Raw genomic sequence first — 25,811 nt, 5'->3', positions numbered from 1 at the left:
ACAATCAATAAAAAAAATGTGCAAACTGACATGTACTGGAAACGACAGCCCAGTTGGTGGACGTGTGTCCTACCCTAGGTGTACAGTCATTGCACGCTATCACGATCACTGTGCACCTAGAGTAGCAATATCGCTTTTGGAAACCAAAGCAGAATGTAGAAGCACAGTGCGTCTTTTATAACAAGGCGTCACTGTATGTAACGATTTGTGATAACAATGTAAAGACATTAGGGGTGTGTTAGTGAAGCCAGTGTGCCATTAGTATAGACTGTGCATGCACAGCCCACAGGCAGAGGGGCAACAGGGCTTGAGAAATGTATGTTTGGCTGCAAAGCCAAAGGAATGCCACAGAAGGCAAGGCAGGATTCAATAATTTCCACTGTTGGCACAGCCATTGCGTGCACAGTACCCGCGGAATGAAATGTGTGGGAATCGAGCGCGCCCTTCCCTTTGGCGCCTCGTTCCCCAGCTAGCGCGCGTGTTAGCGCCGGGAACCGCCGTTAATCGGCAGACCACGGCGGCAGCGCCAGGCCTCTTTGTCTGGTGCGAGCCATGCGTCAGCTTCCCGGCGCGCGGGCACGCGTCCGGGCATGCCTCGACATGCTCACGCCACCAAGCTAGCTTACGTCACTGAGCAACGCCTGTCCTCATTGGCCGCCAGTGACAACCCCCTTCCCCGTTCAGCTCGCTTCTGTCTGGCGCGGGCTTGCCCGCGTCAGATGCTCTCAGGCCTTGACGAGAGGTTGACGCGCTGCTGAGCAGGCGGCTTCTCGTTCGTGCGTTCGACTTCGGCCCTCGTGCGTGAGTCGTCGCGCCGTAGGCAAGCGTACTTGCTCGGTCTTGCGGAGTTCCCCATACGGCCTGCAAGCCCGTGAGTGTCGCACTGTGCTGCATCTTGGGTTAATAAACCCGTTGTTGTTGTTACCCTGCCTCGTGCGTGGTTTCTGCGCCGTGTCGGAGAAAACGACGAACCCGGCCGCAGCGTCGTCGCAAGCAGCGGCAGTGGAGAACGTCGCGTCCCTACACGGTCGCGCTCGTAGGTAAGCCTAGTGCAAACCTATCTCCACAAATGCAACATTTCTTTAGATAACGACTGCTATGAGCAATTACTTGTGATAATTACCTGTGTCACGCCGCTGCAAATTTGGCCGCTAACAGTAACGTTGGCTCCGATGTAAGTGTTTGAGTCAAAATTACGCCAACATGACACGAACATTAGACGCTGGAAAAGAAAATGTGCATTACTTAGCCCTGAATTTTCGCGTTTCAATCCGTCAGTACTGTACACACACAATTCCTGCCGAGGGGTTGTGTCCAACCGCTCACTCTTATGCGTACACTGGCCTGAAAAGAAGGAATAACTAGTGTAAACGCTATGCTAAATCTAATCCCTGCATCTAGCATTGACAAGTCCAGGTGGTTTCCTGTCTATCTCATCTACCACACTATCAAGGTCAGACTCCTGAAATGTCATTACTGACATTTCTCATTATGCCAGCGTTGTGACAATGCCTGGTATCTTCGACCAGTGGCGTAACCAGGGAGGTGGTTAGGGGTGTCCATACACCACCCCCCTGAAATTTTTTAGGGGTTGAGTTTTTGAGATTGCAGAAGGGGCGGGGGGTTCAAGTTTCGATACTTTTCATTTTTGACCCACATCCACATTTCATTTCTGGTCGGTCATTTGTGGCATTTATGACGCACATACAAAAAGGAAGCAAGGGTGCTTGTGTTCTCGCCACACCGTGGTTCTAGTGCTGGCATTGGAGTTGGCGATATTTGAAACAGTCCACCTGTTTAGACTCCTCTTTACATAACCAGGAGGCGGGAGCCACGGCTCGCTGGCGGCGCACACGCAGAGTTGCTATATGTTGAATCCTGAGACGTGCATTTTAAAGGACAATCGGAGCAGTGGGCAATATCCCACCACACCTCTTTTTTTTGGTGTCTATTAGAACATGTGTGTCAAGGTAATTACATAGCCAAAAGTCGATTTAACGAAACGATCACCACGCTCAATATATTTCGTTCAGTTAGGAATCTCGTAAAATCGAGAAAGCAATTTTTCGGTCCTTCAAAATCTAAAATTGTAACGTGGCAACACCAAAAAGCTACCATGGCATTGTTTTTTGGTGGCAATCCGCAGCTGCATGTCTGAAAAGTCCGTGAGGGTGGCCCAAGGGCAGAGCTGACATAGAGGACACCATGCCCGGGCGATGCAGGCCAGGTAGACGGTCACGTGAAGCTGTAACAGGCTACCATTATGCGAATACGAGAGAACGAATGCAGTGATTGTGCATGCAGGCCGAGCGAGAAAGATGCGAGGAGATGATCAGTGCAGTCTGTTGCATAAGCCAGGAAATAACAAAAGCCACCACCATCACCTCTATAGCAACATCCGTTATGTAAAAGCACTACCGGGCTGTGGCGTCTGTTCCGTGCATGGGTGTGGTGTGCAGCCTCGACAATGTAAAGCTAGTGCCCAAACTAGGGCACATAAATGTTTTTACGTGAAAGTGTTACAGCGCACGCTTGAAGAAAAAACCGTGATGGTCAAAATGAAAAGGAAATCACTACTTTTTGACTCAGTTACTGTTTCAGGGAAAACTTCATTTGAGTTTGGTGGCCAAATTAGATTGCTAAATCAGGCCGAGGACATTATTGAACCCTTTGGGTATTTGCCGGGGAATGAAGATTTCTACCTTAGATCCAGAACTTCGTAAAATCGGGTTTTGTTAGATCGAGTTTTAACTGTATACCACTTTACGTGTGCTTGGTGTCCGTGTGCGAGATCTGCTTTGCAAATTATCTCACCTTCAAAATTTTGTGTCAGCTGAAACAGAGCGGTGGGCTGTGAAGTGGAGCGGCGGGCGACATTTCCACCGCTGCCCACCGTGGAGCGAACCCTGGTCCATATATAAGTGCCCGCATACAGACACACACATGAATATATATAAAAGGGGGTCGGACCTCGAAAAATATTTCTGGCTATGACCCTGTCTTCGATCGTGCTGTTCCTGCTATGTTGACTCCACATATTGCTAGAATCTGAATTACATACAAAAATTATACAGTAGGCACTAGTTGATACCACGCCAAGAGTTCAAGTGAATTGCCAAGCCACACTACCACTTTCCATGCTCGCCATGTGGGTAAAACTACTGATCTGTTATGAAAACATCACTTTTAAAGGAGTACTGACAGAATTTTGAAGGCGAGATAACTTGTAAGACAGATTTGCGCATGGACAAAGAGCACACGTAAAGTGGTTTATCTAACTGCACCGACACACACGTGCAGCAAAGCCAATTAGGATGTTGTGCTTTTATAACTTCAAAGAAACTGCTTTGGTGCAGTAGGCAGAACATCTGGCTTGAAACCAAAAAATGTCACAGTTTCAGTGCAAGGGTTAAGCAATGAATGCGACACCAACAAATAGGAACGTTGTACAAAGTAAGGCTAGCAGCTCACTCCTTTAGCATGTGACTTGCGTAACTCTACAGAAAACTGGTGTATGGAAATGTGACTGGTGCAGCGAGTGAACAGATCTTCGTGGCTTCAATGCAAACTTTCCGACAAAAACACAACACTTGCAAAGTTCGAGTCATCTAACGATACCTGAAAAGATACAGTGCGTGCGACTGTGGGGGGCCACACCAGGCAGGTCAAAGTACACAGTCCCTGCGGCAGCCACGCAGCTGTGAGAGGTTTGTGTGGACCCAGGCACTCAAGCAACAAGAGATGAGGCGTATACAAAAACAGGACGTTTATATACAACACGGTAGTATCTACAATTACATAAAGGAAGTATATATAGTGGCAATAAAATTGTCCCTTTAGTCCTGAAGCATGCGCTACAATTTTAGCGGCCCTGACGCAGCGCACCTTGTCCGCGCACCACTCGACGAGGTTCACTCACGTCGCTGTCGTGGCGGGCCGATGTGTCGATGAGCCTCATGGTGCTATGCTGCTCGTTGGTCGCTGCACAACCGCGGCAGTCAATGAGACAGCTGCTTTGCTGCCCAGGCGGATACCCAGACCACGTGCTTGACCACGGCAAGCACACCGATAGGCCGGCACAGCATGTCTCAGCTTCCCGGGGCTTAGCGGACCACGTAGCAGCCGGCTCGCCCACAGGCCCCGACCATGACCACAAACAAACATGGCCGAGTACTCGAGCAGCTGGTCGTCCGAGCTCAACAACAGGTCCACCCACAAACAGGACGAGCGCCGCAGTGGGCCAGTAGCCGCCACAGTCGTTCCTGACGCAGCTCCTGTCAGCTAGTCCTGGCTTGCTGCCTCGAAGCGTCTCACTGCTCGAGCAATCGAGCCCTTTCTCGCACTTTTCACGAGCGGCGCTGCCACGCACCACACAAGCACTTTCTTTTTCCGTCCTCAAACTGCAGTTTTTTGAGTAAGAAATGTCCCCCACTCATCGCAGCAGCCTCCCCTCTTGCGCTCCTTAATGCGCCTTTCATGCAATGGAGGCAGCCAATTTATTTCCTCTCTGCTTGTGCCGCAATCATCGGCAGCCCTAGCATGCTTTCACTCGCACGTAGAACATCTGCGAGTCATCAATTTGGACTTTATATGGAACTTCGCTACAGTGGCAAAAATGTGTCTGGATTGTCCACATAATTGCTATCACAATACAGCAGACTCTCGGTAAACAGAAATCTCTTAAACGTTATTGCTCCTTAAATGGAACAACTGCTTCTAATATGATTGGTTTCGTACTTGCATTTTGTGCCCCTGTTTGTCTCTCAGTAAATGGAACTCCTTTAAAAGGGAACATATTTTCCCGGTTCCTTCAGGTTCCATTTATTGAGAGTTTACTCTAAAAGCGAGGAGTTAGAAGCCAGATGGGAATAAGAGTGCTTTTCCCAGATGCGTATTTAAAGGAGGGCTTTATGAGAATGACCCAATGATTCATGGTAAGGCTACTGCCATTAAAAAGAAAGAGTGCCGGACAAATGACCGAAGTGACACAGAGGAACTATATTTCCATATATGAAGGGAGGTATATTTCACTATAAGAACAGTTAAATCACGAAAGAGGGCCCGAGGAGTGTAGGCTGTATGTGCTCGGGTAAGGGTCACATTCGTGAAAGACCTGCAGTTCAGTATTATGCAAGCAACAGCTCACATCCCAACTGCATATGTGGTATCTTTGGACATTGTTGTATGATAACATGAACTAGTATAATAGATACTATAATATAAGCACAGTCAATAATTAGTATATACTGATATAACGTAGTAACAATATAACAGATATACTGTAATATAAACACCATTGATGACATGGACGACCACGTCAATCTTGTGCTTCTGAACCAAGACTGAGTAGCAGTGACAGTGACAACAATGGGGACTAAACATGCACCAAGTGCAAAGCATTCATGTGTGAACGAATGAGTGTGTATATATATATATATATTTTTTTTTTCAGCACGGAAATCCCGGGGATTATGAAGTGCCACAAAAGCTGGACTGCAACAGTTTGTCCCACACAAGGACCGTACCTTATCGATACTGAAAGAGATGTAGAGCTACAGACTTTACTTAAGTGCATGCTGTATAAAGATTTTATGATAGACTCCTTGTAGTGTGTGACAATGCTACAACAGGCTGAGCCCATGGCACAATTATCATGCGGCTTTGGACTGAGTCACATGGACTGGAGCAGCCACTTGCGGTTATCCGTGCAGGTGCTTCCAGCAGCTACCAGCCATTTGACGTTATCCTGCACAACATTAAAGGAATTGAGTATCGATTTTCCTCGAGCCAGTCTTTTATGGCGCAACGGAAAGCTCACCCTTCGTAGTCTTTGTAGCTGCATGGTTGATCCCAAAAGCAGGTGGTTATTTTATAAGCAATATTTTTCGATCAGAAGATCCTCTAAAACTGTTCGTAGGCGTCCTCCAGCAACATTGTGAAGCGATAGCGAGGCTGATAGCCCTCATCGCAATCTGTTCATTCGCTCAATGTTCTGTTTTCACAGGAGTGAGTGAAACTGTGGTCAACCACCTTCATTCTGACATTTTCAACCGTTTATGAATATAAAAAGTAGGTAGAATAAGTTCTCTCAACACTCGTTGTCACGTGAAGTCCCTTTACCACCTCGCAAGCCAGGAGCTCCTCGTACTTCTCCAACTTGTCGGCAGGTGTCGCTAGGCCCTCAGCTAACAGCTTGCATGCTGCCGCTCATGAGCATCGGATCATACATCAAGTGAACGCGGCGCCACTGTTCTGCTCACTATAAATGATGGCATATTTGCACATATTAAATTAAAAAGGATTAAAATAACGAACTAATATAGACAGTTAAAGGAGTTGTGACACGATTTTGAGACATTGCAAAAGGGACATTTCTCGTTTTCTTGGCATGCAGTGTCAACGCTATCCACACACCGGAGTCGGAGAACACGTATAAAATATTTAAATTTGACTTTAAAGTTTTCGACGCTAAGCATCTGCAAGCCAGACCCACTGCAATGGACATTATCTCGACGAGTCAAGTCAGTTCCCCTGAGTTTGCGAGTTTTGCGTCCTGCATGTAGCCTAAATCATAGAAATCGCTGTTAGGGTCACTGGACAACAATTCACTCATCGTTGTTTATGTGCACCACGAGCAGATAACGAATTTGCCGCTAGTATGTCGAGAGTTTCTGGATCTCCGTGACATCACACTGCTATGAAACGTCACCGAGAAGCCGCCCCCTTGATATCGAAACCGAAAGTGTCTTTTTAAGGTAGCGGTAATTAAAATATATACGATGCATTCCCAGGCACCACAATACTCGTTTTAGGCTTCTTGACACCAGTATTCTTATTTAGAGCAACAATCCGAAAATTTTTAAAATTCGTGTCAGTACTCCTTTAACCGTATACACCAGTATAAGGTCATGTGATGGGGATCATATTCATCTTCACTTTTACGCCGCATGGGGTGTCAAGAGTAATTTTTTTCAGCTTTACTGAATAAACAAAAATATAAATCCGCATTCAATGAGAAAAACAGGGTTTGTTCTAGCCAATACAGTAGAGAATCATTCCATTAGTAGGGTTATCTCAATTCACATTCCAGGAGGTTGTCTGTCCCTCTAAGTACTCCGTTTCAGACACATCAAATGTGTACGTACACCTAAATTCCATGTTTACCCATTGATTTTGCATGCATCTCTAACTGCAACAGTTGCACGCAAAATATTTTATGACTAGAGAGGTCTTTAGACCAGTGGATGCAAGGGGCATGCTCATCCAACATAAATTCTGATTGTATTTTGATGGACCTTCAACCATGCTCTGCCATGCTATACTCTTCTAATCTTGTTCGAACAGAGGCATCTTGCGAGTCTCTAGTGCGCCACAATTAAAAAATCTTGTGTTAGTTAGCATCAAGGTTACATGCATTTACAGTGTGGTCAACTTTTAAAGGAACATAAAAATGAAGAACTTTCCTCGCTTGTATGTGTAGCACCTTACAACTTTGTGTGTAACAGGCAGTTCGTAGCTGCTTTGGCAGTGCATCGAAATAACTTTAGCTGGCATTTGGAGCTGGAGTGCCAGGAAAGAAAAGAGCTACAGAATGTGTGTTTCCGTTTGCTATAACAGTGGACAATATTGGGTGGGGGACGATTAAAAGGATGAAAGGGAAAGGCAAATACAAGATAGCCACTATATGTTTGTTGATTCTCCAGTGGTGCAAAGAACGAAAGGTAAAAATAAAAAGAATTGTTGGGGTTTTATGTCCCAAAACCACGATATTGTGGTGTCGCGCACTTCATGATTCTAATATTCGAGTCTATGTTGGCTCCCAACCAGTTTCGGTTTCTCGTGGTATGTCGCAGAGTGCCGCACAATGGTCATTACCTGTACAACCTTGTTACATGCACTATCTCTGAATAAACTCAGTCCCCTTCTTATTTCCGGCCTGGCGTGACAATTTGACTAGCGCTCTTGCGGCACCTTTGTCTCCACAGGAAAGCAAATATGGCTGGCGATACAACAATCTTGCGGCAAGATGAACCAGAAGCAAGCATCCTATGTACTTCATCAGCATTTTCTGCCGATTTTACACGTGGATCATCCGTTTTTGGCCTGGCGTGACATTTCGGCTGGCGATACAACAGATATCATTATGAGGGATGCCGCAGTGAAGGGCTCCGGAAATTTCAACTACCTGGGGTTCATTAACGTGCACCTAAGTACATGGGCCTCTAGCATCTCGCCTCCATCGAAATGCGGCCACCGTGGGCGGGATTCGATTCCACGACCCTGGGGTCAGCAGTCAAGCACCATAACCACTAGGTCACCATGGCAGGTCAGAGAATGAAAGGTAACAGCAGCAGGAAGACAAAAAATTATAAAGAGTGTTTCAAGTGATGTGAGCCTATCCTAACCCTCACCAATTACATAAAGCACAGAACAATAAGCCTCATACTTCAGATGAAACTTCATATTGCGAACACATGAATGGTGTGTGTTCTGCACACTGGCACTAGCAACATTAGTACAAAGGTATGGAAAGCACTATGAGGAAGGAGTTGTTCAGACACTGGTAGCTTTGTGGTGTCTTGTCATCTCTGTGTAACATCAATGCATCTTTACATCTGGTACAGATGACACCATGCACCAATGTAAGCCAACCTGCGTTCCGTAAGCACAGAAATGTAATGCTTGTGGCATGTTATTCATCTCTTGTGTCACAATGTTTTCCAAAGCTGCTGGCAACACATTAAGAATACTCAACTACCCAAATTAGCATGGCCAAATCGGCAAGTGCAATTCCTTACGTGTCATCTTTAATGTATTGTCAAAAGCTCTTCAAGCTCCGGTCAAGATGATGTGCCCTGAAAAGAAGAAACAGGGACAACTTAAATATTGTTAATGAAGTACCACAGCAAGGTTTCAATGTGAATTGTAAGCTATCAAGGCTCACCTGGCATGTGAAACGAGCAAAAGCCGCCTGCTATCAGTCTGGACATGGCTGTGCTGTACTCTTCGTAGGCTCGCTTGGACCCCTGCACAAGTAAGTGAACAGGGCACGCGTAAATTACTTGCCACAAAAGTAACACCCAGCAAACAGAATGACACAAATAAAAAAGGCTGGCTTACATATAGACTATTTATTTATTTATTGCTTTGTTTATCTTTAATATTTGTCCCAAAACTGCACAGCGAGGCAGAAAGAAGCCCACCATGGCAAAGTCTACTACGGTGAAGGGTTTCTGATGAATTTAGGTTCCAGAGAGATTTTGACTGCATCAAAGTTTCATCATGACAAAGTACAGCACAGGACTTCAGTCGGTTGCCACACCCTGGAATAGATACAAGTGTGAATGCTCAGCTTTGTGCATCATCGTCAACGCCGTCATCAGCCTGACCATGCCTGTCGCAGGGCAAAGGCCTCCCCCATGTTTCTCCAATCACACCGATCCTGTGCTTGCTGTGGCCACATTATACTCGCAAATTTCTTAATTTTATCTGCCTACTTATCTTTCTGCTCCCTCTGACATGCTTCTAACACACTGGAAACCAGTGCGTTACTCTTAATGGCCAGCGGTTTTCTTGCCTTCTCGCTACGTGCCCTGCCTATGTTTACTTTTTGATTTCGATTAAGGTGTCATTGCACAAATATGTTCCCTGATCCACTTTGCTCTTTTCTTGTCCCTTGACGCTGCACCTATCATTTCGCTTTTCCATGGCTCGATGCATCATATTCAATTTAGGTTGAACCCTCCTTGTAAGCCTCCATGTTTCTGCCCCGCAAATAAGTACCGTTAAGATGCAGATGTAGTATATACTAGGGGTGTGCGAATATTCGAAATTTCGAATATTTTTCGAATAGTGTTTGCTATTCGATTCGATTCACACTGGAATTTTACTATTCGAACTATTCGAACTTCCCAAAAACAAATACAGTCAACGTCCAATTGAAAGTGACCCCTTCAGATTTTTAATATGCTTCACCTCATTACACTCTCGTATTGCGGCAAAGCTGCCTTTCAAGCTCCGTGCGGTCGAACTTAGCCAAGACACGGTCAACGTCCAATTGAAAATGGTCCCTAGATTTTTAATATGCTTCACCTCATCACACCCCCGTATTGCGGCAAAGCTACCTTTCAAGCTCCGTTACGGTCGAACTTGGCCAAGAGACAGTCAACGTCTAATTGGAAGTGGTCCCTAGATTTTCAATATGCTTCACCTCATCAAACCCCGGTATTGCGGCAAAGCTGCCTTTCAAGCTCCGTTACGGTCGAACTTGGCCAAAAGACAGTCGTCTAATTGGAAGTGGTCCCTAATTTTTAATATGCTTCACCTCATCACACCCCCGTATTGCGGCAAAGCTACCTTTCAAGCTCCCCTACGCTTCACCTCTTCACACCCCCGTATTGCGGCAAAGCTGCCTTTCAAGCTCCGCTACGGTCGCAAATGCATTAACTCAAGAAAATGCTGGTTCAACATGGAGATGAAAGATGTGGCAGAGTTGGGGGCTCAAATAATGCTGTTTTGGGCCTGAAATTTGGGCAGGAAGTCCGAAAAATTGGACGCCGAAGCATTTTAGCATTCAAAATTTCAGATGTTCTTATATATCAACGTCTACGAGGCAGATTTGGAACTCCGGGGGAGCCCACCCTTGTCCGCCACATCAGTTGGGCTTCCACAGAAGTTGAAAGAGGAGGAGAGGCTGTGAAAATGACATCTTTGCCTATCACGTGTAAAGTGTTGTCGGCAACACTTTGGTTGCACCAAATCATGTACATAAATACAATTCGGCCTCTACATTGCCTCATTCTTGATAAGACAACTATGAAACACCACCCCGCCAGTGCTTCATCAACCTAGCAAAAAGAAACACTTTCATGTTGCTATCTGATGAGAACATACTTAGGGAATTCTGTGCAACTTTTTTCTGTAATTTCACTTTGAAGTATTCGAAAAATGTTTCAGAAATATTAGAAAATTATTCGAAAATTATTCGATTCGATTCGCACTCAATCTTTATTATTCGAATTCGCTTCGCACCCAAAATTTTGCTATTCGCACAGCTCTAGTATATACTTTTCTCTTGAGGAGTAATAGTAAACTGCCATTTATGATATGCGAATACTACATGCCAGATATGCTCCACCTCATTCTTATTCTTCTGAATATTTCAGTCTCATGGTGCGGATGTGTGGTCACTATCTGCCCTATGTAGCAAACGTATAGAAGTGATTAATAATCCAGACTGGACATCCAAAGTTGTTCAATAGGCTATGAAAGGAACCCAGGGCAGAACATTCCCCTGATTAATCTTCCTTACGCTCTAGAGAAGCATGAACTGCACTCTTTGCCTGACATCCATGATGAGCCATGGCCTGTGCTGTTCTTTACAAGGTAGTCTATAAAGCCTGACATTGCCTGGTTCGAGTTGTGCACCAAGCTCCGTGCCTTGACTATTTAGAAGTGGTACGCACCTAATGAGGAGTCACCATTATCGCATGCACCGAAAAATCATGGCCGTCTGTGCAGTGCTATTGGGGCTATCACAGTAGGTAATCCATATATCTTGCATCACATGACGCAAGGCACAATAGACTAGTCAAGGCGTGTTACTCATCATCGTCAGCCTGACTATGTCCACTGCAGGGAAATGGCCTCTTCTAAGTTTCCCCAATCAACCTGATCCTGTACATGCAGCAGTCACATGATCCCCGCAAACTTCGCATAACTTCCCACCTAAATTTCTGCCTCTCCCTGGCGCACTTGCTCTGACGGGCTTGGTGCGCTACTGGACTCTTATTAGTTGGGAGCCTGAACTCGCAGCAGATCAGCCCAGAAAGCCACACGAGCCCTCCGACAGTTTTTGAACACAACAGAATTGGGATACCGCCTGCGATACGCTGCACTGCGTGTTTGTTGTGAAATGTCTTTCTTTCTCTCTCTCATTCACTGCCTCATTCCCCTCCCCATGTGCAGGGTAGCAAACTGGACGCAGTCTAGTTAACTTCCCGGCCTTTCCTATATTCCTTCTCTCTCTCTGTGCAAAATTACTAACTATCAATTCCTTCACTTCCGCAACGCTGCAGTTTTATTTATTACCACCAAGCAACTATACCATTAAGCTACCACAGTGTCAATCAACTGCACATGATGCCTCATATGCAGCTTAAAAGTATGTATACAACGTTGTAACTGCTGCTGTAATAACTGCTTATATGCTGCTGGAGTACTATTTAGCAGCTTCGTGGTGGCCACTGTGGCATTCTGGCCAGTTTCCATGGCAGTTGAGGCCATGGTAAGAATGGAACAAGAATGCTCCGCTAAAATTACTAGAAAAAGAATTGGGCACTTCAGTCATATTGAAAGAATTATGAGTCATACACTAAGCATTTTTACAATTTTGAATTGCTTTGACGAAAGAAAAATGCCTTTTTTGTTTCTCTTTTATAATCCCTTGAACCAGTGTGCTGGTCCTACAGCACTCCTTTTGTGCAGTGGGACGTGTTATGTTTACAAGTGCTTCATTCTGTTAAATTTTTTTCAGCTGTTTAACCAGTTTCCAAGTAATTATCGAATGACCTTATCGGAGTTTATTGCCTCACGAATCGATTGCCACAAAAAATTTTCGAATCCATCAAGAACAAGCGGAGTTAGAAGAATATGTCAAACGCTTCAAAGTCTCTCTCCCTTTATCCTGACGAGTGCACTGGAAGCTAAACAGGAAGGGATGGCACGGGGGAAGGAGCTATGTCAGTGCATGTCATGAACTTGAGTGCTCGTCATGAAACACGATCGCTCTCTCCCATTGTGATTTCTGTGTGCACTAGTGCTGCTACCGTGTAATTTTACACACTATAGAGCGCGGTGCCGGCAAGTGGCGATACCCTGTGACAAGAAGCGCGTCTGGTCCAAGTGCCTTTCCTGATTTATGTCAGCCATTGACCAATAGCAGCAATCTGCTGTTCAACGGCGTATAGTCGGTGCCCCACCCACGAAAAGAGTGAGGACGGTGCCTCTGTATGAAGAGAGGTCACTTGAGAATGTGATAACTTTGTGCTCCACTTCTAAACTTGATGTGCCACGCATGACTACCAAATTGGACTAAACTGCTCACAGCAGTGTTTGCTTGTCGCAGGATGTGTTTTTTCACCAAGCCCAAGCGGTGGTTCAAGACCCGTTTAGGTCATGACACTTTTGATTCGGACAGTGGATCGAGAATGCTTCTAGGCCACGAATGGCTACGTATGTAGTATACTATATTCTATGGAATATTGTTGAAAACATTACACTTTTAGAGATTAGAACACGAACAAGGCTATAGTAATTGCTATACAGTAATGCTGAATTGTCAAGATTATGTTAGAACAACCTAGAAGACTTTTCAGAGCTAAAGGGACAAAATTAAGACAAACTTACGTTGTACTATCCCTCGTCCTTATGATGGGCAAATTGTATTAGCGTAATGTGCAGATGATACTACCAGATTTACCTCCAGTAGTTTTGTTGTGAGACACTACAGACACTACAAACACATGCCATAATTTAAGTACACTGGTGTTTTTGGTTTTACTCCTATTAATATGTGGCTGCAGTGGCTGAGAATCGAGACTGCACCCTCGTGCTCAGCAGCAATATGTGATGGCTGGTAAGCCAACGCGGAGAAAGAAAAAAGCGGGAATGTGATGTGCACACACATGCATTAGCAGTAATTGCACTTTCAAAATTCGTCAGATATAACAGAAAGATTCTCCTACCAACAGACGAAGTCATCATACAGGTCTGTACAGCCCTTGTTCTGCATCCAAGAGCATGTTTCCGGGCCGCGAACGTATGTATCCGCTTCGATGTTGCCTTTGCAGTGGAAATGGCTCGCTTGCGACGGTTCCGTGCAACAGTGCTCGCTTGGTGGGTCAGGTCCAGTTTCTTGCGGTTTTTTACAGGATGACTGCGCCGCTTTGATGCACTCGTGTCTTTTTGGGTCGGCTGTTTCAAGCCAATGAGAAAAGCAAGGACCCACAAATTTCAGCCAGTTTCGCTCAAGGCAACCACTTCTTCAGTAGCACTTGCAGATTTGTTTAAAGGAGCCCTGCAACACTTTCCTAGGTAATCTTAAAATTACCCCACTATCAAAGTTTACTGCCTAACGAATCAATTACTGAAGCACCTTGTGAATCCATCAAGTATGGGCGGAGTTACGAGGATTTGTCACACATTTTAAGCACTTCTCTTTCGTCCCGATGAATGCTCTGGAAGCTACACAGGAGGGTATGTCAAAGGGGCAAGAAGCTAGGTCAGCGCATGCCATGACCTTGAGCAGTTTTCTTACTGTTTCTTCAAACATGTCCGCTTACTTCCGGTGTGCTCCCAAGTGCGCTAGTGCTGCTACTGTGTAATTCCATCACACTATACAGCAGGGCACCCCAATGTGACGGCGGTAATTACGCAGCACACAAATGCTCAATTGCGTGAAAGTCTGTACGAGCTCTGTGAGTACCTGGTGCGCACTTGCATTGTCCTGTGTCAGCTTGAATGAGAGACAGTTGCCAAATCCAGATAGCACACTGTCAAGCGAATTTAATTAGCTAAACACCAAGCAACATTTGGGAAAGCATCTTGCTCGCGAAAAACATAAGATAGACACGGCATGCAATGGCAAGTGTACTGATGGATTCGGAAACAACTAGTGCACGCATTGCTAAGTACTGTGGTAGCGGGCTCAGCACATGACGAGCAAATGATAGAGGCATGAAGTGCTTCAAGAAGTATGGTTTTAGTAAACTGCATGTCGCCTCGCACAAACATAGAAGAAAAGAAAACAACAAGCAGACGACCATAGATCACAAGCAACTGAGGGACCAATAGTGCTCCACTATGCTTTCAAAAAAATCAACAAACTCCCTCTACCAGAAGCTTCATCAAACTCCCTTAAGTGGAAGGGACACTGTGTCATGTAGAGAGTACTTTTCTTGGGACAAGAGATTTTTTATAGGATATCAGAGGTACCCTTGTAACATAGGTATAAGACAGCTTAAATTGCAGAAAGCTTTCAAGAAATAAGCATTTGTTTTTCACCTGGATACCATTCTTTCGCAGGTCTTTCCTCGTTTTACGTGCTGGTCTTAGCTGATGAAAAACACCAGCCACCTCCTCCTCTCGAGGTGTGATGTCAGCAGCAGCAACAGCGATGTCAGGACTGACACGCGTCAGAGTGTCTACATCTCCACTTTTTTGCACCTGCATTAAATGGGTACCAAAAACAAAAATTTTTTTTTGAAGGCAATTTAACTCATAATAATAATAATAATAATAATAATAATAATAATAATAATAATAATAATAATAATTAGTGGTGTGCGAATATTCGAAATTTCGAATATTTTTCGAATAGTGTTTGCTATTCGATTCGATTCGCACTGAAATTTTACTATTCGAACTATTCGAACTTCCCAAAGACAAATGCAGTCAACGTCCGGTTAAAAGTGACCCCTTCAGATTTTTAATATGCTTCACCTCATTACACTCTCGTATTGCGGCAAAGCTGCCTTTCGAGCTCTGTTACGGTCGAACTTAGCCAAGAGACAAAGTCCAGTTGGAAATGGTCCCTAGATTTTCAATATGCTTCACCTCATCACACTCCCGTATTGCGGCAAAGCTGCCTTTCAAGCTCCGTTACGGTCGAACTTAGGCAAGAGACAGTCAACGTCCGTTTGGAAGTGGTCCCTAGATTTTCAATATGCTTCACCTCATCACACCCCCGTATTGCGGCAAAGCTACCTTTAGAGCTCCGCTACGGTCGCAAATGTATTAACTCAAGAAAACGCTGCTTCGAACATGGAGATGAAAGATGTGGCAGAGTTGGGGGCTCAATTAATGCTGTTTTGGACCTGAAATTTGGGCAGGAAGTCCGAAAAATCGGACGCCGAAGTTTTTTAGCATCCAAAATTTCAGATGTTCTTATATATCGACATCAACGAGGCAGATTTGGAACTCCGGACTTGAAGGGAGCACACCCTTGTCCACCACATCAGTTGGCCTTCCACAGCAGTTGAAAGAGGAGGAGAGGCTGAGGAAATGGCATCTCTGCCTATCACGTGTAAAGTGTTGTTGGCAACACTTTGGTTGCACCAAATCATGTACATAGATACAATTCGGCCTCTACATTGCCTCACTCTTGATAAGAACGACAACTATGAAATATGACCCCACCAGCGCTTCATCAACCTAGCGAAAAGAAACACTTTCATGTTGCGATCTCACAAGAACATACTTAGGGATTCTCTTCAACTTTTTCTGTAATTTCACTTCGAATTATTCGAAAAATGTTTGAGAAATATTCGAAAATTATTCGAAATTATTCGATTCGATTCGCACTCAATCTTTATTATTCGAATTCGCTTCGCACCCAAAATTTTGCTATTCGCACAGCTCTAATAATAATAATAATATCTGGGGTTTAACGTCCCAAAACCACAATATGATTATGAGAGACGCCGTAGTGGAGTGCTCCGGAAATTTCGACCACCTGGGGTTCTTTAACGTGCACCTAAATCTAAGTACACGGGCTTCAAACATTTTCGCCTCCACCGAAAATGCAGCCGCCGCGGCCAGGATTCGATCCCGCGACCTTCGGGTTAGTAGTCTAGCGCCATAACCACTAGACCACCATGGCAGGGCGGCAATTTAACTCGGGAGACAGATTTGTGTGGCCACACATGGATCATCTACAAAACATAAACGACAAATATAGCTTACAACATTTCTAAAATCAATTTTAAAGTGCACGCCATGTAACTGATCACAATATGAAGCATCTCGCTACAGCATCGTCATCTTCGATTTTAAGTCAACAACCAACAACCACCTAGTTCATGAGTTTCTATTGGCTGCCATATGCCCCTAGTGTGTGCCCTCTGCTGCAGTTGTCAATGCAGTACTACTCACATGCACGCGTAGCCACACGTGGCGAGGACATCACTGTTTTGTGCAGCAATGTGGCCAGCTGTGTTTACAAAGAAACAACCCTGGTCCTGCCTTTCTCTCTGCTCTTAGAAACCGAAACTGTGACTGGACACTATAAACCCTTTAGGCACGAATTATGATCCAATGTCTAAAAATGTGTCAAACTTATACAACTTTATTCTAAGGCACTCAATATTCCATTCCAAGAAAAAGAAGGTGGCACTATGTCAATTCGCAAATTTTCAGTAATTAGCCTTAATCATGGTGTAATTAAGATCTATGTACTCAGAAGTCAGTGATGTTCTATTTTTGTATAGAAATAATCGACTATGGTGTTCGATACACGGTCAATTTTTTAGTTAAATCCATTCTGAACAAACAAAAATTATAACTTTGGCTTGGCTCCTGGAGCTGGCCACGTCGAATGGCTCGTCTAACATGGTGGTGTCTTCAACAAAGGGATCCTCTGCAGCAATACACAGCACAAGGAAGTTAAATTAGTTCTATTTGGCCACTCAGGAAGCATGTACGAATGTGTACAACGCATTTTAAGCCGGTTGAAATAACACATGGCACGTGACAAGCCGCTGACGATGGTATAGTAACGTCTCCAAAAAAAAACTAACCATTACGTGTTCTAGCAAACAAGCTTCTCAGTCGTGAGCAGTTAATTAGCTACTTATTGCAACATAAAAAAAGTTGCAAAGCTGTTGTATCGATACTCCTTTAAGGTGCAAGCAGAAAACATACCGTATGTATACCAAACTGTAAGCTTATCCCTTGCTTTGAAAGGACTAACTGTTGTTAGTATCAATGTTATTTGATACATAAACACATGTGCATCAACACACATACAAAGAACAAAGAGGAAATGCGGAGGGAACAGGCAGGCAAGTGCCACCAAGAGACGAGTGCCATGGAAGATGCTCGTTACTTTGCCAAAAATATATTTTTGTGTGTGTATACAGTGGCGTTTCTCTTTTCTTCCTCGCAAAATTTCCATCCATTTGTTAGGTTTGCTGTTTTTGCGGTGCTTCAAACTTACAACTCTCTTCTGTAACATTCTCAGGGAGCATGAAGGTATTAAAGCTCCTTTCATAGTCATCGGTATCAACATGTACAGGCCTATACCTGTATCAGGCAGCGGTAAGCGTTGGACAGTTAAAGGTCCCCTAAACCACACAGAAGTCGAAATTCAGTTGTGGTGTCGCTGTTGTGCAAGAGTCTACAATGAACACATGGCCATGAGAATTTTTCAAAATGGTGCCGTAATAGCGGAGTTGCACATGATTGATGATCCAAAGATGGCCCTTGCTTGTTTCGCTCCTTCCTTCACTATTCTCCATTTATCAGCTCATCTCTCCTTCTCACCGTGCTAGGAGGAAGAGTGCGAAAGCCCCGGAGAGGAGAAGGGATGGTTTTTTGGAATTCGTGGGGCACCCGCGGCTCCCAGCGCTGCTGAGTTTGGCATTGTTGATCGTGGCAGCATTCAGAACTCAAAGCGCGCATTTACTTGAAATGTTCAAAAATGATAGGAGGTGGTTCAGGGGCCCGACTCATTCACACCTGCGACTAAACCGCGATCGAGTGACCATTTGCAACTGATGACCAAAAAGGTGACTCAAGGTGACCGATGTTCACACCCACGTGCCACTAATACTTGTTGCCACACAGAATTCACGAGCAGCGAGCAACTGAGCCAAAGGGTCGCTTAACTACCAGTCACAACGCGACTTGGTATAGTGAGAGCTGCACTGCTTTCAGTACATGCAGCGGCAGTTGCGGCCTTTCTCGTAGGAGCCATCTTTTTACGGAACAGAGTCACACATCCTTCTAAATGATGGTGGCAAGAGCTTATTTGTTGAAAATTCTCGACAATGTTTTTGCAAGACTAACACCATTCATAACAATCCTTCCAGCTACCACCCACAGACTAATGGCCGCATGAACTGCTTTCATGGCCCACTGAATGATATATCAATGTGCAGCAGTGCTGATCATACCAACTGGGATGTTACTCTGCCTTATCTAACTTCTACATACACCCCCATCGCTGCGTACTAGCCATTTTCCCCCCTTTTGCAGCCATCAACCAGCTTCTCTGTTCAGCAGCTTCTGTAACAGCTGTGTCGCAGTATTAGTGGTGCTTGTACACTCAAACCTCATTCTAACAAAGTCACATCTGACACGAAATTATGTTCGTTATATAAAAAAATTCGTTATAAACGTTTATTTGTAACACTGTATCTATGACAAGACTATTCTTTATTTACTTCGTTATAACCGATAATTCGTTATATCCGGGTTCGTTATATCGAGGCTTGAGTGTAACAGGTCAAAGGACATACCACTACAAACCTGAGGAGATGCCTTCTGCCTTGATGAACGTATCTTGTATTGTGTATCTGGAGGCAAACACTGTGAAGGCATGGCATTTTTCTTGAGCCTCTTGACACAGGGTTCCCACACATGTGGTTCTGCATGGCGCAACACGAATTGTTTAGAATACAGTTCTTTGTTACTGGCAAAAAACAACTTTCCGTAAAGGAGTGCAGACATCATTTTCAGGGTTAAATTAACAGTAGCACAGGCTTTCCACACTTCACCAGTGATCGTAGTACAGAACACTGTCTTGAAGTACAATTGATTAGCAGATGGCTAAAAAGTAACTTATTTAAATACTAATACCAAGAATTTAAAGACAGTTCACTTTTCTGAAATCATTGCATAATCACAATGAAAACATCCCCTTTAAGAGCTGAATAACATGACAATGCTGAAACGCTAAAACTGAAACCATCTCACCCAGCAACAAGTTTTGTCGAAGTAATCGCAAGCACCAGAATTGCTTTTCATCATTTAAGCCCAGCATCCACCTTTCCCGTTACTACTTAAATACTTTAAAGGCATAAATGGACATGACAAACAGAACGAGATGGGAACGGGGGGGAGCAAGGGGAAAAAAGAACATTAAGAACAAATTTCTTGTTTTGTTTTTGCATACTCACAGGAACACAATAAGACAACACAGTAAAAACAAGTTCATGCATGACAATGCAAAAGGATACCTACTGAACATTAGTTTTAATATTACTTTAATTCTGGGACTTTATATGCCATAACCACAATAAGATTGTGAGGCATGTGGTAATGGGTGAAAGGCTCTGGATTAACTTCGAAAACCTGGGTTCTTTAAATGTGCACTTCAATTGGAGTGCACCTGCGTATTTGCTAGGCCACCACGGTAAGTCCTACTGAACACTGTTTTTGCAACACATGCTGACAGAAATTAACATGCCTTAAAGAGTATGGTGACGCTGGCAGGTGAAGGATTATGTTGGGCAAATGACCAGGAAGCGAAATTTTATAACAAATAGTACAAAAAAACATGGGGCATAATATTGCTGAATACACATAAAATGGCTTATTAGGTCTGGTTTTATCAGTACATTTTTCAGCGAGAATCACAGACAAAAATTTATATGGTCTTCCAGTATGCAGCTTGAATCTTAAAACTGCCAAATCAAGCGAATGAGGGACATGTGCCTGCATGAACACCACGTGACTAGCGAGATATCTTGCTGCTGAATTTGTCAAGGGATTTCATAAAGGTGAAAGGCTCATTTTTTAGCAGTGACTTTGTCTGGGCAAGTTAGTGCGACATTTGCAAAATAGATCAGCACAAAGGACGGGATGAAAGACACATTAACCACAAGACGAGTGCGCTCGTCTTGTGGTAAATGTGTCTTTCGTCCCGCCCTTCGTGCTGATAGATTTTGCAAAAGCTCATTTTAGTTTGCTACAATAGGGACAATCAGTTATTTATGCATTTGAATCTGACTCATTCATGACAGGTATGCCTTTACAAGTTTTAATGATTGCAAAATCAACCACCGAATTTGCACGCAGTATGTGGGCCCCACTGCACATCATCAGGTTGACGCAGCACTGAAATCAATGCGACTGCAGTGCCTCAAGAAGACAAAATGACAGGGAACACGTGGTGTGGTCTGTCGTAACACCATTGCACAGACAACACTACATTTCACCTGAAAGTTCTAAGATGGAGGTTCGATTGTATGGTCTCAATGAACTTGTACGCACATCAACTGACGGGCTGGCGCCGCGTGCTTCTTACACATAACTTGCAAGTGACGTCAGTTCCTGTCTTCCGTCCGCCATCACCGAGCACATACGTTTCAGTGGCCGCGCTGTGTTTACGCTCGTGCGCGGATCGTTCGGCGTAGTGCGCGTGTTTTGATCGTTTGCCTTGCGCTTATGACGAACGAGCATAGTCCAGGACATTATGCAACCTACAGTGTCGTCAGCGGTGTCGCACGTAATGGTTGAAACAACTTCGCACGAGTCACCTACAACGACGCTCTTCGCCGCCTGCATTTTGCGGCGCTCAGTCTGCACAGATTTCGTCGCTGATTGCTGCATAAAACCATGGCGCAATAACATGTTTGGCGCCCAGTCAGTCGGGGTTCGTTTCACAAAAGAGCTAAGAGGGCCTCCCGAAAATCAAGGCGCGATCGCTGTGTTCAATTCGGTGCCTCACGTTTCGACGAAAATTGACCCCGCGCATAACTCCGTGGTGATACACTCGGTGAAAAGGTGAGGAGATTCGGAAGCATAACCTGCCTGTTATGAAGTGACACCCGCACACACAAACGTTGTGCAACGTCTGAGGTCCTTCCCGTTTACGTGCGCATAAGCCATGTGCTCCGCTTCTCGGACAGCTTTTTCGTGCGCACGTGTTTTTGATCACGTTTGGCAAACAGTACATCCTCGCGTCTGGTCTTTTTTATTATTGATTTACACTTCTCGTCCAACAGCCAAATATCGCACAAATCGCCGTTGCGATGTGCAGCGTTGACGGGAAACGCGAGAGCCGCAAAGCTTGAGTCGGTGTCGTCTGCTGCCATGTGCTCGGTAATGGCGGCGCATGCAGCGAAACCGTATCCCAGAGTTCCGCGGTGTGACGTAGTTGCAAGTTATGTACAGCTGAGCCACAGAACACACAAAGAAAGAAAGAAATTTTGTACTGATGTCATTTTTGTGTAGGTCTTCGTGTAGTTCCAAGTCCTGCGCTTAATGCAGCTCCACTACTTTGAAACCTGAGGAAGTGCGCAGCACAGGTTACCCCGCGATTCCCTGGGAAGTTGCCACCGCCTTGTCAATCGCGTGCTTTGCTGAGGCGGTGGCGCCCTCTCATGCCCGGAGCGGGTACCAGATGCATGTCTCAGAACCGTTTTTCGCGATTTTAGGTAAATTATTGCTTTTAATTCTTGGTCATTTATGTAGCGTGTATTATTTTAGACCTTGTTAGTCTATTTTTGCACGGGTTTTGAGCATTGTCAGCCTTGTTCTGGGCCTTTATTGACAACTGCGTGACCACGCGACACGAGACATCGTAGACGAACGCGAATCCTACGTTGCTTACCGATGGTGCCCCAGAAGAAGTCGCTGGCGACGAAGTGTGCGCTGCAGACTTTCATTGCCGGCGTTACCGGCTTGTAGATACGAAGTCTCACACACCATTCCTCCTTCAGGGCCGCGTCAAACGGAAACGTGTGAAGGCTGATTTTTCTGTTCACGGCGCGGTTTGAGCATTGCGGAACGCTGCACATGCGATTGCTATTAAACTTTCTCGTTCTGTTCTCCATGACGCACCAGATATGACACACGGAAGAAAGAAAGAAAGGGCAAACAAGCACAAGCCAGAGACTCAAAACGCGCCAACGACCGATCACGCTTCGTGTGTCTCCTCAGTCATCGCTCAGTAGCCGCTGCAAATGCTGTTCAGATGGCACGGCAAAGCGGTGTAGTGTAGATCACGGTGTTAGAAGTATTATAGGTGGACCGACGGCGCCTCCGGAAGCGGCGAACTTTTGTCCGCGGTTTGTGGCGTCTTGTTCACAGGGCCCTAGATGGCGCTACACTACTGGTGGCTCAAGAGCGGTATCAGGCGTGGTCGCTTCGGAGCCGCGACCGCCCCTCGAAATGAATAAAAAAACTGTGCGTTCGCGCTATAACGACCGCAAAAATAAATAAATAAATAATAGCTTCGAATAAATCGAAATTTGGACGATACAGCCGCTACCTGTTGAATATGTTGAATTTGCCACCGCGAAGGTTGGCGGTGGCAAATTCAACATATGCTTTCCTCATTCGGACAATTAAAGATATGACAGTGACGTCACGCTGAAATATGACAAAAATTAGTTCTATTTGTAGAAGTATAGTTTAGATAGTTAGAAAAAATACCGCATTAGCCGTAGTATTACAACAGAAAATGCACAGTGTCTTTGCTGTCGCGAACATTCGAAGTAATTTGCGGTCGTTGATCGCGGATAAAAAAATGTGTCACGAATATGACTGTTTAGCTGGTCGTGCATAAAATACTGAATTTTAGCGAATGCCAGCAGCTAAGTTTGAGGCACCGACGAAGGATATGAAAAAGCATCCTGGTTTGGCACTGCGAGAAGGGGAGACATTATGAATGGTGGATATATGTTTCCGATTCTTCTCTCTTGCCAACTGAGGAATATATTTCACTGTTTATGTCTCGCATAGTCACCCGAAGACAGCGTTACTACTTCGTCTTTCAAGGAACACGTCGATCGCGGTGTGCGGAGTCTTTACGAGCGTAGCCAGTCAACCGCGATGCTACACCGGTTACGGTACTCGGCTGCTGACCGAAGTTCCCTAGTTCGATCCCAGCCGCGGCGGTCGCATTTTGATGGAGGCGGCGTGCTAGAGACCCGTGTACTCTACGATGTCAGTGCATGTTAAATAACACCACATTGCCGAAATTTGCGGAGCTCTGCTACGGCGTCCCTCATAATCATAACGTGGTTTCAGCACGTAAAACCCCATATATTCTCATTGTTAACAAGCGTAGCTTTCGCACAGAGAGAGAAAGACTGCAAACGCACGTAGGTGTTAAAAAAAAAACGGGCCAACTCACGGCGTGGATGAACTCAAGACGATGAACTCAAAACGAACTCAATACTTCGTCGGCACGGCGTCATTAGCCAGAGCCGCCTTTCGTGATGTGCTCACAAGAACGTGCCCTTTGTACACTGCTTCCCACGTCTTCTTTATGTACCTCGGCTCGAAGTGCTTCTCGCACACGTAATCAGTCGACTGCAGCACGCGGTCCTTGCGCGGAATCGCATGGCGCCAAACATACAGGCGTTCCGCATTTCAGGGTGCAGAAAAATCGACTTTTCAGTGCAGGTCTTGTACACAGAGTTGCACCGCGGCACAAAACACTTTTTGCCCATTTCACGGCTTTCTCACTCGAATAGCATGACCTGCCATCGCACAAAAAGAATTAAACGAGGAAGCAATGTGGCGACAACTGCTTCGTCACCGTGGCTTGGTCGGAAGAGAGGCCGGCGCGCGCCGCTGTGAGCCTCTTGACTGCTCCTGCCACCTCGCGGCGTGACGGCGCGGAGGAACCGAAGTTCGACGCAGCGAGCGCACGGCGCCGGTGCTGCGTCGTTCCACCTGTACTTCTAACACCGTGGTGTAGATGATCGGTTGCCGGCCACTGCTTCCGTTGCGTGCAACGAGTAGTACAATGGCCTCAAGATCGGTGTAATTATATGCACAGGGCGCTGTCGTCGTTAGGAACACGCGCACAGCTTTCGGCGGGAAAAGTCAAAACATAAAGGACGCTATGACAGTTATGGGCAAAAAGTCAACGATATATAGTTTTCTACAATAATTTGAAAAAAATGTATGAGACGTTCGAACCAATCACGGAGGAAGGAAATGTGACCAATCAAACTCACTGTAGCAGGTCACGTGGCGTGCAGGCAGCAGGGACGAGATATGAAATTAACGTCTACTGACAGCGAGCACGAACTGCAAACTCTTTCTGTGTGAACGAGTTATTTGTTTATGCTCAGGAGACAATTGACTGCTTGCGATACTGAAACCACGGTTGAGGTAAGCGGCGAAATGTGTCGGCTCAACCATTGTGGTGTTTGTGGGTTCATAACCGCCCCATGTTACATGACGGCGTATAACACAGCGTGCGAAGACAGGAAAAAAAAAAAAGTTATACAACGTCATGAACCAAAACAACTCTCCTGGTGCTTTTACACTTGTACGCCCCATGTTACCCTGACGGTTCCCGTAACCTGTGGTTTCCGTGCACTAAGCGTGAAAAATAAAATAAAAAAAAAGAAACGTGCGTCGTGACAACCGCTGCCTTAGTGGGAAATGATGTTTTCGTCTCAGCAGCGTGCGTGGACTCGAGGAGAGACCTGAGCGTCGTTTCAGCAGCGATTTCCAAGCATCTTAACGCAAGGACGCGTGGGCTAGCGCACCCGCCGCTAGCTGACCCCCCCCCCCCCCCCCCCCGAAAATTTTCAATTTGCGCGTGTATATATACGAACACACACGCATGCACGAACATATGCACGTTCCTTTTATTATAGTTTTATCAATGTATACCTACCACTATTCCAATCTTACTTGCATGCCTCAATGGAGCTGTGAAAAGTGTAGGAGCATCTTGTGACCTTTTAAAACTGACCTGATTCGTCTATTTTTGTATTGTATACTGCATTTTTTTCACAGCCACACGCAGATCTCTGTGTTGCAACATGTAAACTTCGATATACTGTTTTTTTTTTACTTCTGATGGGCATATCTCGACTAAGGTATGTTTGATGGGAAACTTTGTGCGCAAAAACAAAACAATTCACCAGAACGAGAATGCACCATCTTGCCGAATTTCAAGTTTTGTTAAAGGTATGTTTACAGCACATATGGTGGATTGTCGCTGCCACACAACCATGATTCCATTACTTAGTAGCGACTGCAATGCTCCTATATACATG

The 25,811-nt window shown here is 45.1% G+C and overlaps 2 protein-coding genes across 8 annotated transcripts in view; one reads left to right on the top strand and one right to left on the bottom strand.

Moving 5' to 3' along the window:
* Window positions 1–25,811, bottom strand: part of LOC119404929 (E3 SUMO-protein ligase PIAS4-A) — a 67,263-nt gene that overhangs the window by 10,537 nt on the left and 30,915 nt on the right. The window contains exons 1-7 of one of the 5 annotated variants that reach the window (XM_037671632.2): window positions 22,397–22,764; window positions 19,309–19,427; window positions 15,064–15,225; window positions 13,746–13,974; window positions 8,945–9,026; window positions 8,799–8,855; window positions 3,771–8,652 (exon numbers count right to left, since the gene is read on the bottom strand). In XM_037671632.2, coding sequence (XP_037527560.1) covers window positions 8,819–8,855; window positions 8,945–9,026; window positions 13,746–13,974; window positions 15,064–15,225; window positions 19,309–19,427; window positions 22,397–22,619 — 852 coding nt within the window. In that variant the 5' untranslated portion in view covers window positions 22,620–22,764 and the 3' untranslated portion in view covers window positions 3,771–8,652; window positions 8,799–8,818. Of the gene's footprint in view, window positions 1–3,770; window positions 8,653–8,798; window positions 8,856–8,944; window positions 9,027–13,745; window positions 13,975–15,063; window positions 15,226–19,308; window positions 19,428–22,396; window positions 22,765–25,811 lie in introns of those variants that run through there. The other 4 variants (XM_037671631.2, XM_049419124.1, XM_037671633.2 and 1 more) reach the window with 4 other exon arrangements.
* Window positions 24,807–25,811, top strand: part of LOC119404927 (uncharacterized) — a 92,696-nt gene continuing 91,691 nt past the window's right edge. For all 3 annotated transcript variants that reach the window (XM_049419121.1, XM_049419123.1, XM_049419122.1), the window contains exon 1: window positions 24,807–24,912. The gene's annotated coding sequence lies outside the window, so the exon portion shown is untranslated. The remainder of the gene's footprint in view (window positions 24,913–25,811) is intronic.

This window comes from Rhipicephalus sanguineus, chromosome 9 (assembly GCF_013339695.2).
Source record: "Rhipicephalus sanguineus isolate Rsan-2018 chromosome 9, BIME_Rsan_1.4, whole genome shotgun sequence".
In the NCBI taxonomy this organism is placed as follows: Eukaryota; Metazoa; Arthropoda; class Arachnida; order Ixodida; family Ixodidae; genus Rhipicephalus; species Rhipicephalus sanguineus.
Note: the sequence above shows the minus strand (reverse complement) of the source record. Positions and strands in the feature narration are given on the sequence as shown.